Source organism: Colossoma macropomum, unplaced genomic scaffold (assembly GCF_904425465.1).
Source record: "Colossoma macropomum unplaced genomic scaffold, Colossoma_macropomum, whole genome shotgun sequence".
Classification (NCBI taxonomy): Eukaryota; Metazoa; Chordata; class Actinopteri; order Characiformes; family Serrasalmidae; genus Colossoma; species Colossoma macropomum.
Window position 1 is genome coordinate 33769019 of NW_023494805.1, and position 14416 is coordinate 33783434.

The following is a 14416-nucleotide window of genomic DNA, read 5'->3' on the forward strand; positions in this document are numbered from 1 at the left end:
ATAAAATGGCGGCAGCAAAAAAAATAAAGTGCTGTCATTGTGTCCCACAGAAGCAGCTATGCTGATGTACTTCATATCAATCTTTTAAATTGCTTTACAGCACCTTCATGGTAAAGCAGAGTATCTGGTTAGCCACTAAATATTGAAGCCAATGTTAACACAGAATCTGTGTGATGCCTTGTTTATCCAAAGTGGTAACTTTTTATACGAGAAGGAAAAATGTTTTTGACTACGGTGTACATTAACATTGAGTTTAGCATATCACCATGATACGTTCACACCATGTATAGCAGACAGCAGTGGCAGCAGACACTTTTAGATGGTGGAGCTCCATCACCCCAGAGAACACAGTTCCACTGCTTCACTGACCAGTGCTGGCGGGCTTTATGCCCCTCTAGTTGATGCTTGGCACTTGGCATGGTCTTAGGCTCATGAGCGGCTGGTTCAGAGTGTCCCGTTCTATTGACAGTGCTTTTCTGTGGAGATATACATGCTGTGTGTGCAACTGAATGATTGTGTACATCGTAATAAAGAAAGATGTATGTATATACAAACACATGTTCTATGTAACTGTCAGCTTTAATAATGCAGCATTATATTGTTCTTTCCAGCTCTCTCCAAAAGCCACAGGCGTACTATCCACACAATCCTGTTGAATCCTCACGTGCACCTGATTGGAGAGGATGCGGCCTGCATAGCTTACATCAGGCTCACTCAGTACATAGACGCCAACAACATGCCTCGTACAATGCAGTCAGAGGAGACCCGTGTGTGGCATCGCCGTGACAGCAAGTGGCAGAACATTCACTTCCACCGCTCCGGCTCACCAACTGTGCCCACCAAGTGAGTCCTCTGTACGTGTATGCTTTGGTGTGATTGATATTGCACCTGTCTGAATCTCATTTATGATGCCTGTCTTAAAAGAATGTTCCAGCATTTTTCAGCCTGATCTCTGTCTGCTGCATCTCTGACATGCAGTTATTTACCATGGACTACCTGGTACTCTGTACTTAGAAAAGAGGAAACCTGTGACTCAAAACACATTGGATTCTATTATAAGTGTGTTTTGAATCAGAGGATTTTCTGCTCTTTTCTAAATACAGAAAAAACATGTCAAAATTAGAGTCTGACTGGTTTATGGGATGCCTGACAGTATCTGCCAATATTGGTGACCTGCTGTATTATCAGCAGTAGTTAAACAGTGCAAGACTTTTTTGGTCATGGTGTTAAGATTCAGTTTCCCCAGTGAGGCAGAACCTTCAGCAGTTGTGCTGCTGTCGCCTAACATGACTCACCCCCCACCCTGTTTAACTGTGTCACTGCAGTACTGGCTAAACCGATGAGCTGGTATGCAAAAAACATTGTTAGAAAATGCATGAGAATAACGCAACACACAAAAAAAAAAAGAGCAGTGATGAAAAATAAAAAAATAAGAGGTACTGAACAGAAACCAAAACTGCAAAGAATTCTGGGTAGCTTCACCCCCAGTGCTGCAGTGTTTGTAGTATTTAAGAATGTGAGTTTCTGTTGTCTGTTTCAGTTTAAGAAGTGTGGTGTTGAGTTCCAGTAGCATGGCACAGTCACACGTTTTGTTTGTCTGTTTGTTTATCCCTTTCTCCCTCTTCATGTGTATGTTTTGGTGTTTGTCATAAGTATTCTTGTAAGTATGCTTTAGATAGGGGTGAGGGAGGGTTTGAGGGGGCTAAGGTGTGTCATTGTTCATCACCTGATGTGTCTGTATAAGCAATCAAAGTTTAAGTTACTGAGAACTCATTGTGTATCAGTGAATAAAGGACTGTGTAACTAAAACTAGAGTATAAAGTTCTAACCTAAAATATAACTATAGCGTTATTAATTTTGCTGATGATATGTTATCTGAATTTTTAGCTCCTTAAACTTTGCATCGGTGTCAGCAAACTTGTTGTCAAGCCCTAATCAAATTGATGTTTGTGGTGATCAACTATATGCTATATATGTAGCAGCCCTCAAGCAGTTTAAGTAACCTTAAAGTTTTCCTCTGACTGGAACAATCATGTCTCCTAAACTTTTACACAAAAGTCACAGTATTAATGTCACAATATTAAATTTATCCACGCTGACTTCATTAAACCTTTAAATATTTGCATTCACAAAGAAATGCTACTTGGTGTGTTAGCTGTAAGTATGGAAATAACGTTTTCCCAGTTAATGAGGCCTCAAAAGAAGACACTTCATATTAGATGAGCTTCGGTCCTGCCCACCAAGTGTGTTCTACACCCAAACCCCATCCGTCGCACTCTCTACCTTACGAGTCTTGTTTACATATCGTCACTGCTGGACGGAGGTGGAGAATAATTATCATTTTGTATCAGGATGTGTGTGTCTGCGTGTGTGTGTTCATGTGTGTGCACTGAGTACTATTCACAAGTTCTTCTCATAAGACATTAAGTCTACTTTTATCTTTTTCAAATGTTCAGATTTTCTATGGTGAGAAAATAGGGTGTCAGTTGTGTTGATATATAAATCTATATTAGGGTGAAAGGGTTCATCAGGAAATGTTTGATCTCTGTAATCACGATTACAACGAAAGTTTAGCAAGAGCGTGCACGTCTAAAAGGATCATATTAAAGTAATCTAAGTGCGATATCTGTCAGTGACACCTCAAGGATATGGCTAACAGCGTATCTCAGTCACTTCAGTTTCGTTTATGTCAGTGCTTTTCTATATTTCTAGTTTCAAGTGCAATATGCCAGAAAAAAATTTGATCAGACGAACATGATTTGCTTTTGTTTTTGGTGACGTGTAAGCATTTTGTGAAGTTGTGAAGTGCTATTCCTGCTTTATCCTTTAGAGTGTTGACAGTTTACCGTGATCTTAGTTTGCAAGCTTTGTTCTGTTCTGTTCGCTAGGGTTCTAATGGGTTTAGCATCAGTGACGTGTGAAACTGACAAAGGGAACGCATTAGCGTATAGTTTGCTACTTTTATTCTATTTTATTCTGTGTATGTGTTCGCCGATACTTTATCACACGAACACCGTAGAAAAACGGAAATATTTGTAATAAAGAATGTAACAGACCTATGTACTATACCAATGAACATGAAACTGTTCAATCATGATTTTATTTCATTCATGTATTGTGAGAGTTTTATGGATTTGTTTTGATTTTTTTTATATTGTGGACTATCACTCATGCGGTATTCTCGAAAATTCCTCTTTCTCTGCAATTTTCAGTCTTTGATCAATTAGCTTTAGCTGCATGCATATTAGCTCATTATCATTTTTCCTTCTGCAGTTGTTCTTTCTCAGTATCATGTTCATCTTGTGGTATTTTTTTATGTAGGGTCAAGCAGAATAAAAATGTTTATGCTTTATTATCTGGGCATGTCCATTTAAAACAGTGCTTTAGTTATTACACTAAACTGGCTTCAGAATACTTAAAATGTTGCAACTACAGTCAACACAAAATCGAATTACTAATAGTGCTGAAATGTGCACAAACAAGGATTGTTTAGGAACATTTTTAGAGAGATTAACAGTTTATTTGCAGATTAGCCAATATGAACTATCTGACTTGTGTATCACATTTTCAAATCATTTTTCTTCTCTGCTTCGTTTGACTTCTTAAGAAGGAAAACTGAATTGGGAACTTAGTGGTTTATCATTATTATTATTATTTATCAATCTGAAATTGTTTAATTTTTCAGTGTTGAATTTAGGATTCAGTTTCCATTATGGAAACAGGGATTATAGAGGAGTTTAGCCTGTTGTATTTTCTTTTCTTTAGATGTTTTATAAGCCCCAAGCCGTTCCCATCTTTATCTTTTATTGCTGTGACTTCGAACTAAGAAACAAATCCAAATGATACAAACTTGTACAAAAAGTGAGAGTACAAATATTCTAACATCAAGAGGACATATCAATAAAAATATCAATTAAATATGATGTGATGGCTGTTTCTTTAACCCGCTTAAATATGTGAATGTGGTGAATAGTTAAGCACATTTAATAAGTTAGGGAAAACTTTCTTTTACAGCCTCTTAAGTTCTAGGTATTAACCAGGTAAGTGTACTAGGTAATTATTTGACAACATGGTGGTAAGTTTCAAGATGGTCAGATTAATTTACACTGAATAATGAGAAAAGACATGGTAAAATATTCTAGAATTGGGTGATTTGGAGAAACAACGCAAATACAAACCACCTCTCAGCCCAGATTCAGGTTTGTTTATTGTTTCTGCTTTGGTTCACCTTTCCGACATAATAACTACCTGGAATTTACCTGTTTTCATATTTCCTTTATTGCTTAAATATGTGGTGTTATACTGTAATATAGTTAGTCCAGTCTAGTTACTTGCTATGATTTTAACCCAAATAATTACCTGGTCCCTTTGAGTTTGTATCTCTAACTTACTTAGTAAATACCTAGAACGTTTTGGGCATTTCAGTGTAATTTAGTGAGTCTTGGGAATTATCATCACTTTACACAAAACAGTTATCTAGTACTTTGGCATTTGTACCACATACCTGATTAATATCTAGAACCTAAGGGACTGTAACAGAAAGCATTACCTTAAGTTATATCAAATATACTTATTTTTAATCAAACTATGTTCAAACACTAGGGATATGGCCCCTGTACTGCTAAGTTCTATTGGAAAACTATTGTCAATTTACCAAAAAGAAAAAAATAATACAGGGCGATTGTCAGGCACAGAAAAAACTCCAGAATCACTGCAGTAACTACATGTTCAATTTATTATCTCTCGTTTACACACTGCAGCTGCTATAGTTGTATTGATTATTCATTTGGTCATTAATGCATGCCTCCATAGATGGTCTTAAGTATGTAGTTCTCACCAACATGGGAACAAAATGTGTTTTTTTTTTTTAATTTGCCTTCATTTCATTTTTGATTACAAGAGAGCATTTAGAATTGAACATTATCAAACAGTAAATGTCCTGGACTCAGTAGTCTCTAATCAGAAACTCAGCGTTCCCTCTTGATTTCATGAATTACACAAGATTTGGATTTTTTTTTCCTGAAGCTTAAAATAAATTTCAAGAACAGCTTAACAGTGCGCATGCTACTTGTCCATTATAAAAGGATAATGTCATCATGAAAACCACTGAGAACTTCACAAACACTCACACATACATTCTCTGTGGGCAAATTAACAAAAAATAACAGAAATGTAGCGCAAGTTGATGCGTTCCCATAAAAAGGGACATATTCTGTCTACATCTCTCATTTGTTGTAATGTTTTGTCTATATTTTCGGAACATCGGCACCACCAGTGTTAAAATGACCACTGCAGATATGAAAAATGAACATTGCTACTACTGCATTCACTAAAATCATTACCTTTATAGGCATAAACAGGTTGACTGAAGGTTATTTTGAAAGCTCACATTAGGTTAGAAGTATGCAGTTCTTTTCTTATATGTCGATAAAGTATATCATGCAAGTGCCACTGAATTCAGTAACCAGCAGTGATAGATTGATTAGATTCAGTAGATTGTACAGTATGCTGTTTAAAAGTGAATAGCCATGATGCTGCTATTTGTTTCAAGGCTGTCAAAATTATGAAACCAGAAATTCACCACTTCCTTGCCACAGAACTTAGAGAGATTAAAAAAAGATCTTTGAATGTTTTTATTTGTATTGTAGTCTAAAACTATACCTGGTATCTTTTGAACCAGTAGAATATATTAGGTACTCGATGCTTCCACAAATTATTACTTTCAGCTTTACTTGAATTTCTATATTATTTCGTTTTGACTGATTATTTTGTCTTACTAATAGTGTCTGTTTCCCAGACAGGGATTGAGAATAGCCTTTGGATCTATGTTTTCCTTTCAGTGGAGAATTTCCATTCGCGATGCTAGTTCAGTACTAGACTCAATCCCTGTTTGGGAGACAGACTCATAAAAAGACCCACTGCCAGCTTCCCAGATATTGGTCTGGGAAAGTGGCCTAGAATCTGTCATTTGTGGCCCAGAAGCAAAAATCATTTTAAGACATGCAACCATGGTAAAATACTTAAGAAAATGGCGTTGATGTGAGATTACCACTTTCTTTATTTTACACCATTTGGAACATCAGAAATAAAAACAAAGCAAATAAAACCAAAACCAACTCCACATTCTCTTCCCCCCCTTCATTCAATCTGACGAGCCGTGTTCACAGTGCTCCGAAACCCTCGATATTGATTTTGTAAGTGCGCCACTAATATGGAAGGAATTAAGATCAAGCTCACAAGCACAAAGAGTCTTTCTGGGAGTTACTGATTAATAACATCCATCCTTTAAATAATGGTGAAGGTCGTAAAATTAGACAGCACAAAGAATGTTGTGGATTAAATTAAGAATGTAACATTAATGATGGCTACTTTCATATATGCAGACAAGGGGGCAGCAGTATTGTGATTGGAGGTTAACATGGTGAAGAAATGCATACATACACACACGTATAGGCACACACACACACACACACACACACACACACACACACACACGCACTGTACATAGATAGGGCAGACCGAGTCCACCGTGCAAAAGCTGTTGTGGCCTTACATGAAAATATGCGAAAGACCAACAAAAACAAAATCAAAGAGCATGAGCTGGGAAGAATTCTCTAAGCTTTCATTCAATATGACTTTCTAAATGCACATTAAAGGCAAGCATGTCAAAATCTAGCATTCGGACCACCATGAGAGTGGAGCGGTGATAGTGATTTCACACTTGTACTAAATACAAATTACTCAAGCTCATTCTGGTATCATAGAGAACTACACAATGACATTCATTCAATTTTTACATCGTCTCAATACTGTCCACGTTATACCTGTGTTCGTGGTATGCAGTAAACATGCCCCCAGTCACAGACAGTCAGTTATCCGAAGCCCCTGGACAGAATTTAGAGCAAATAATTTGTAACATGTTTAATTGCAGTAGTGCATTTGGTGCAGTTGTACAGCAGGTATGCAGACAGTGCAGGTATATGCTGCAGCTTTTTTTTTCCTTTTTCCATTCAAAGTGGATACATTTTATCTAATATTTACATGTGTCCCATTATTTTCAACTCTCTTGCAGAAAGAGGTCTGTGAAAACTGTTTAATGTCCAAGATGATGCTTTTGTGAAGTTTAATGTTTAGATTTTCTACCACAATAGCCAACAAATGATAAAACAACGAAGCTAGACTTATCAGCAAGAGCAAGATAAAGCTATCTTTGGTCACGTGGGAACTATGACAACATCCAAAAACAAAAACAAACAAACAAAAATACTCAGAACCATAACAAAATGTACCATTTTGCAATGGAGAACATAGAACTCCAAAAGCTGGGGTTCTGAAACAGGAAAGATAGCTTAGAGCATAGGGTGGAGTAAATGATCGAAAAACAAAAAGGGCTGGGTGGGGGCGAAGGTCACAATCTGATATTGTGCCGAGATTTTTGGGATACGTGCCACAACAGCGCAAAAAAATGCAAAGCATAATTAGAATTTGACTACGCAGTAGAAAATTTGTCGTTTGTGTCCCGCTTTTCCTCCCTCTTCCCTTTGTCCTCTGCCACTGCCCCCATTTCCGGCTCTTCTGTCACTTCTGGTGTGCAGTAGCGTTGGAGCAGTTGGTGGAGATGCTGCTGAAGGGCATCAGGTCGCAGGGCCTCCGGAGTGTCCTCCAGTCGCTCCAGGTGCGTGTGTTTGCTCTGGCCGTCCTTCACCACTGTCTTCTTTTGAGTGCGCGTCTTTCTCATGCAAGCCCTACAAACGAATAGTCACAAACGAGAAGTTTTAGGAAGAACACTTTGCCTCTCTATTTTAACACCATTCTTTCAGTCTTCTTTTTGCTCTGAAATGACTAAAACCATGCATAGAAAAGACATGTTATTAAGGTTAATGATGAGTTCAGTTCACACACACCAGCACAATGCACACTCTAGATTTGATTTCTCCAGACAGATTTGAACAGATTACTATTGTATTAGGTTATTGACAGGGCCATTTTTCTAAATGATATTTCATTGCAATTTTTCAAAACTGCTCATCATCCCAGCCATAGTTTTTTTGTACTGTGACCTCAAGGGCCTTTGAATAATAACAAAACTGATGAACTAGAAAAATGCAATATACGCTCTGTTAATAAAAACAGGTTAATTCTGTCGTGGCTGTGTAGCAGCTATTCTTGAGTAGGGCTTTTTTGCTTTATTAATTCTCAAACATGCTCATCAGGTGTTAAAGCTCTATATGTTAAAATCATACCAGCAGCACATATTCCCCTAATTTAATGTATCATCTGTTATTCAGTGCCATAAACCACACAAAATCAAGCCACTATCCAGACCTTCTGACCACAGATCCATCTTCCTTCACCATCTCTTTCTCCACTAAATGAGGCAAGTGCACTTTCTCAAAGCCACCTACATAACTCAAAGCCTAGACATGACAAAACAAATATGAAAAAGTACTTCAGCTTTGTTGAAAAAAAATAAAATATGTAAATTTCATTGTTAAAATAATATTGCTGTTTAAGATTAGGATGCGTTAAGATTCAGAGCGCTAAGCTCACACAGTTCAGCAACAAACCTTTTCAAAGTCATCTTTTGCTGAGGGGAGATCTCCTGACAACAAGGGGTCACCGATTTGTTTTTCCATCCGCTCACCCTGTACTACCATAGTTTTGATGACCTTGCTGACTTTCCGACCTTGGACAGGCTCTACTTCAAATTCAGAGGCTGCTGCCCCTCCAACAGGTAGCGGCTCAGAAAAGGTCACCTGAAATTTGTTTTTTAAATTACAATTGCAGACCATATTATGGTCAGTACAGCATTTGATAATTTGCTTTGGAATGAAATGAAAATAAATGCTTAAAACACACACACCTCTGTCTGATCTCCCCCACTCCTCACTACTGTCCTCTTCACCACTTTGGAGAAGCCATCAGCCTCATCTACTGTGATAGCTTCTTGCTGACCTCCCTCCACCATCACTTCCTCTCGCTCCACTCCATCTGCTGACACATACTTGCGGATAATTTTCCTTGTGATCTGTTTGGACACAGTAAAAGACATAAAGGTATCAATTTAGACAGCAGACAAAAGTAAGGTTGTATGTACAAGTGTTTAGTAATTAGTTTGCTTTTTATTATGTTTTTTTATTATGTGTTATTGTTCTTGCTTGTCATTTATGACAAACTCTTGGATATTGTACTTGCAAGATGTTTATCTGCACTATTCTACTATTAAGGATAGCTGGAATTTTCTGTCCTTTGCCACTACGGGGACAGAAAGTGACATAAACCAGTGTTAACTGGAACGAAAAAGACAAGAGCAAAATTGTATTTATGTAGTATTTATATAGCATCTAGTATTGTTACTGTTTACCTTTTTAACTACTATGTTTCCATATTCATCAGTGTATTGCTCCTCTGTCATTGTCTGGGGGCGGATCTCAGGTATATCGTCTCCCTAGACCAAAGCAAAAGACAAGTGTTAACTCATGCTGTACAATGGAGATGGAAACCATAGTACACAATGAAAAACATTTAAAACGTGCAAAGTATACAGTTTGTCCTCACATGGTGGGAATATTTAAAGTCTCTAGAGACAAATCTGAAAACCATGAAAATGTGAATAAGTACAAAATCAGACATTTATATTTCTGTAATCAAGCATCCTGTCTAACATCAACCAAGTACTGGTTAATCATCAAGCAAGGTACTCGTATTTACCAGTAACTAGCAGTGTTTCTAACAATAGAATTTTGACAAAAACCTATGAGCAAGAGTCCTCAGTGCTGATAACAGTGCATGGTTGGATCCTATCTAAAGATAACCCCCCAAAAAGAAAAGTGCCTGTTAAAAAATGGACATTAAATTTGCTTTGAACATGAGTGGTGTCAGACTGCTTGGAGTGAGTAAAGCAAAAAACATAATTCTGTATGATCCATACTAACCTTTAACAAGTTCGACCCAAAAGCCCCCCACACTTAAATTTTGAAAAACAGGGCATAATTTTATAACATGCACAGCTAACGAAATACCTGGATAATAACTCTGCGTCGCACTACTCGGGTGGTCAACACCTCTTCCTCTGAACTATCAGACAGCAAGCCTAGCTCCTCTGCTATATCCTGAGAGTTGGGTTGGAGATGCATTATTGATATGGAATGAACTTAAGGCAAATTCTTAAATATCTGCATATCACACCATGCAAAGCCAATGCACTGCTAAGGTTCCTTTTTTCTCTTTTATTCCAAAGTGTGTTGTTCTCACAGCAAATCTTTTGCCTTTTAAAACAGGCCAAATGCTACGGTACTATTATTTAGGTTAAAGGTACATGAATAAATGGCACTGTGGAAATCAGAGTTAACCAAATAAGTTTCAAGACTGTTAAGGGGGAATCAGGCAATAAGGAATCAGATCCAGAAGCTGCAATCCATTCTATTCCAAGTCACTGTCATAAATAAATTGTAGTAAGTAGTTTCATAGGTAATTGTATTAAGTAGTTTCATAGGTCATCCAACGTTCCACTACTCTGAAATATTTTGTTAAATTTGTGTGCATGCAGACAAACATTAAAAAGGTCAACTTTTGCGCAAGTCAGAATATTAGCTTGGGCCATTCGATTGCTGCATTCTATCTGGGGAAACAAGCTGCTCAAGCCATAGTAGCACTCATGCTCAAGGCTTACCCTTCCTAGAGAATCATCGTCATCAAATTGGGCTTCCTCCCTTGGAGGTAGCTCTTCAGCAAAGGAGTGTTCATCTGCATAGCCATAAGGGTATGCTATGTCTTCACCATGCTCATCTACATATTCATCCTCTGGTTCAAGAACAATGGGTAAATCAAGCTCTTCACTGCCCCAAGATATGGGACGTTCTTTGTCCTCTTTTTCTACATGTGTGCTTTCTTTTTGTTTGGAGGTGCCAGTCAAATAGTCAAAGTCTGGAGTGCTTGGTAAGGATGGTGGTTCCTCAACTCGGTAAATGGCACCAGGCACATCTAAGAGCTCTCCTGGTCTAATTTCTGGCTCAGATATATCTGAAAAAGTTTGTCGGCAATCAAAGAACTCTGGATCTGACTCTAAACTATCCGCATAGACCGACACTGGCTTGGCCTTCAGATCAACACCCATCAGCCTAATGTCATCCGTGGGTTCTGTGGATTGTTCAGATACCTCAAGCTCATTAGTCACTTCCTCAGAACTAGGAACCAAAGCAGTTCTTGTGGAACAAGTTTCACTAAAGACCAACCCTGGCTTATCTCCACCAAGTGCTGCTAATGTGTTTTCAAATTCAGAAAGAACTTGCTGGAAGCCTGGAGAAAGTTGAAATGAGCCAACTGCTCTTGCAGTCTCCTTTCCAGTGGATACTGGTGAATCTGTAGATTGTGCTTGGTCAGAAAATGATTCACTAAAGACGGGTGAGAGGGGACTCATATCAGTTGGTGACACCACACTGCTTGGAGACTTTGAAACCACATCAGTGTAATCAGGAGGGGCATAATCAAACCTTAAAATGGGGGAAGAAGAGCTGCTTAGATTAGGAGTCACTGTCCTGTGGGATTCTTGCTTATAGAACTGGAAAGGAGTTGTATGTATTTGATACAATTCAGAGGTTGTCTTGGCTTGCTCAAGTGATTGCTTGAAAGGCGCAGGATGTACACTTTCCAAATCAGAACTCAAAGATGTGCTTCTTTCTCGTATACTGGGTAAAGTCTTTGGGTCACTTGCAGCTGACTCTATGGCATCACTTGTCAAAGAGGATGCAACTAATTTTAGCCTTTGCTCTAAAATGGCCACATTACTACGATCTTGGACTGCTGATGAGCTGTCTTCATTAACAGTGGCATCTCTAAGCAAAGTAGTGGAATAGGAGTCTCCTTGATTGAGTGTTAACCCTTTTATATGTTGTGCTTTGAAAGAAATATCCTTTTCTGAAACTTCTTGCAGAGCCTGAAAGGGAAATGAATTTGAGCAAGAATTAAATCTATACTTTGTTACACTGTTTCCTCTAGAAGATCATGCACTGATAGTTGTTTGCACGCTGTTTTTCCTCATGGCATCAGTTTCATTATTTCTAGAGAACATGAAATCACACGAAAGGCAGTGAGAATTGTTTTACGACAAACCATGCATGCTTTTCCAGAAGCAGTAACACCTTTTGTTATCAATGTTTGGCATTTACAAAATCCACACTCATCAACGGCTCTTCGATTAGGATAGATTTGTTAGTAGATCCAGAAGAACAAAAACCAATCCTTCCATCATGTTACGAAAGTTACAGCATTCCTCCAGGGCGGCACAAACTGTGACTGAAGTACAGTGACATGCTAAGTCTCTCTTACCCTTGCTTTGGTCTGTTGACAGGCTAGTTCGGAGGTGGCATAGTCAGATTTATCTTCAAGATCCTGCTTGTCCTGAAACTCCAATTCTTGTTTGGCCATCTTCATTCCATGACTGTCTTCTTGGGTGCTTATAAGGACTTTACAGTCTTCATCTACAGATGATCTCTTGACTTCCATGTTTGCTGAATCAGCTTCAGTATTCTTTGTCCCTTGTTCTGGTTCTAAGACAAATTCATGACAGGTGGGTAGTGGTTTGCTGTCACTATTTAGGTCTTCACTGAAAGGCCTCTGGGACTCTGCTGGAGGTTCTGATTTTGTGTAGTCTGATTCCGAGATGGTCTCAATTTGTGATTTGCATTGCACAGTATGGAGCACTGCAACGTCACTGTGGGATGTGTTGCCCTGTTTTACTACTTTATCTAAAAACACTGTCAACGCTGGACTTGTTTGTTCAACCAAATCTTTGCTCTGTGTTTCAGATGTTACTGACTCAGGGGATTCTGGGCGGATATCACTGTCAAGTATCAGAGAATCTGGTGTAATACTTGGAGTGGATTGCATTTCTAATCTCAGTGCTTCAGGGGATGGACATCTAAGTGCAGACTCAAATGGGACTGAAATGGGAGATACTGATCTAGAATCACATTCTGATATGTCAGATCCAGGTGATGGTGGTCTTTGCTCAATGTCTGGCCATTCAGATGGGAGATGCCTTAAGTGTGTGTATCCAGAAGGTGTAGAAGTCAAATAAAATGTCTGTAAATCATACATTATTGGTGATATTTGTGCTATAGTAGATTCATTTGTCAATGATAACTGCAATTCATGTTCAGCTGGAACTGGTGAAGGTGCTAAGAATTCAGGTATGGGAGAATCAGGTGAAAGTCTGCTGAATTTATTTATAGAAGACACTGACTCTGGGGAAGAAGGTCGACTTTCAGACTGAAACATCATTGCATAAGGTACTGCAGGCATATGCTCCGGTGTAGGTGAATCAGGTGTGAGAGGTTGGAATTCATTTACAGATTGAATAAACTCTGGTAAAGAAAGTCTCAGGTCTGACTTCTCCTTAACATGTTCACTTGTTTGATTATTATATTCATGGGATATGGTTAAACTCTTATGTGCACACTTAGTAATTTGTGAAGTATCAAGAGCAGCAGATGGTACCTTATAATCATCTTGATCAATGATATCATGAGGCTCGTCCATTTTGCAAGTCTGGACAACTTCCATTCTACATCCAGTATACTCAAACACACCTGTTTTAGGGGAGAATGTTTCACCCTTGTATTGGGGGTCATATATGTTAGCTCTAAGATTTAAAGGAACAGCTTTGTACACAAGTTTGTATTCTGGCACCATTTTGACAGTCTCTTGGAACAGAGCACTGGTCATAGTTTCAGATACTGTCTGGTTTTCACTTTTTGAAAAGTCAATGTTATTTACAGGGTCTGGTGTAAGATTTGTAGTCACTGTTTGTGACTGGGATAGGTATCTGTCCTCCAATGATTCTACTGCATCCTGTTTGATTTGCTCAAACATAGATAGAGGTGAATCTAAGGAAGGAAGCTGGTGTTCATTAACAGATTCTGTAGCATCAGGAGATGACGTTCCAAAAATGTCCAAATCACAATTTTTCTCTGAAATGGCAGGCTGAAGTATACATGATTCATATCCAGAAAGTGTTAGCGTATACTCAGGGAAAGATGACCCGAATTCTGGAATAGGCGAGTCAGGTGATAACGGTCTACTCTGATCTACTGATCCCACTGAATCCGGTGATACTGGCCTCTCCTCAACAGTAAACAAGTCTCCAAGGACACATTCATATTCTGTAGATTCTGAACACACTGACTTAGGTGAACATGATCTATATCCACTAACTGGCAAAGAAATCTCCAGAAAAGATGAACTAAATTCTGGAATAGGTGAATCAGCTGATAATGGTCTACTCTCATCTACTGATGCCATTGAATCAGGTGATAGTGGTCTATGACAAGAAGCTGCATCTGTGAGAACATTTGATTCATAATCTGTATCTGATGCCAGGGACTCAAGAGAGGATGATCTGTGTCCTATAACTGGC

The 14416-nt window shown here is 38.5% G+C and overlaps 2 protein-coding genes across 19 annotated transcripts in view; one reads left to right on the top strand and one right to left on the bottom strand.

The window, feature by feature from the left end:
- Positions 1 to 3923, top strand: part of camk2d1 (calcium/calmodulin-dependent protein kinase (CaM kinase) II delta 1) — a 95582-nt gene extending 91659 nt beyond the window's left edge. For 9 of the 18 annotated variants that reach the window (XM_036597796.1, XM_036597800.1, XM_036597804.1 and 6 more), the window contains 2 exons: positions 612 to 854; positions 2185 to 3923. In XM_036597796.1, the coding sequence (XP_036453689.1) occupies positions 612 to 847 (236 nt within the window). In that variant the 3' untranslated portion in view covers positions 848 to 854; positions 2185 to 3923. The remainder of the gene's footprint in view (positions 1 to 611; positions 855 to 2184) is intronic. The other 9 variants (XM_036597795.1, XM_036597799.1, XM_036597803.1 and 6 more) reach the window with 1 other exon arrangement.
- A 785-nt stretch (positions 3924 to 4708) lies between these two features.
- The window catches only part of ank2b (ankyrin 2b, neuronal), a 104838-nt gene continuing 95130 nt past the window's right edge, over positions 4709 to 14416 (bottom strand). The window contains 5 exon segments of the mRNA XM_036596499.1: positions 4709 to 7745; positions 8326 to 8417; positions 8568 to 8756; positions 8864 to 9028; positions 9365 to 9448. Coding sequence (XP_036452392.1) covers positions 7490 to 7745; positions 8326 to 8417; positions 8568 to 8756; positions 8864 to 9028; positions 9365 to 9448 — 786 coding nt within the window. The 3' untranslated portion in view covers positions 4709 to 7489.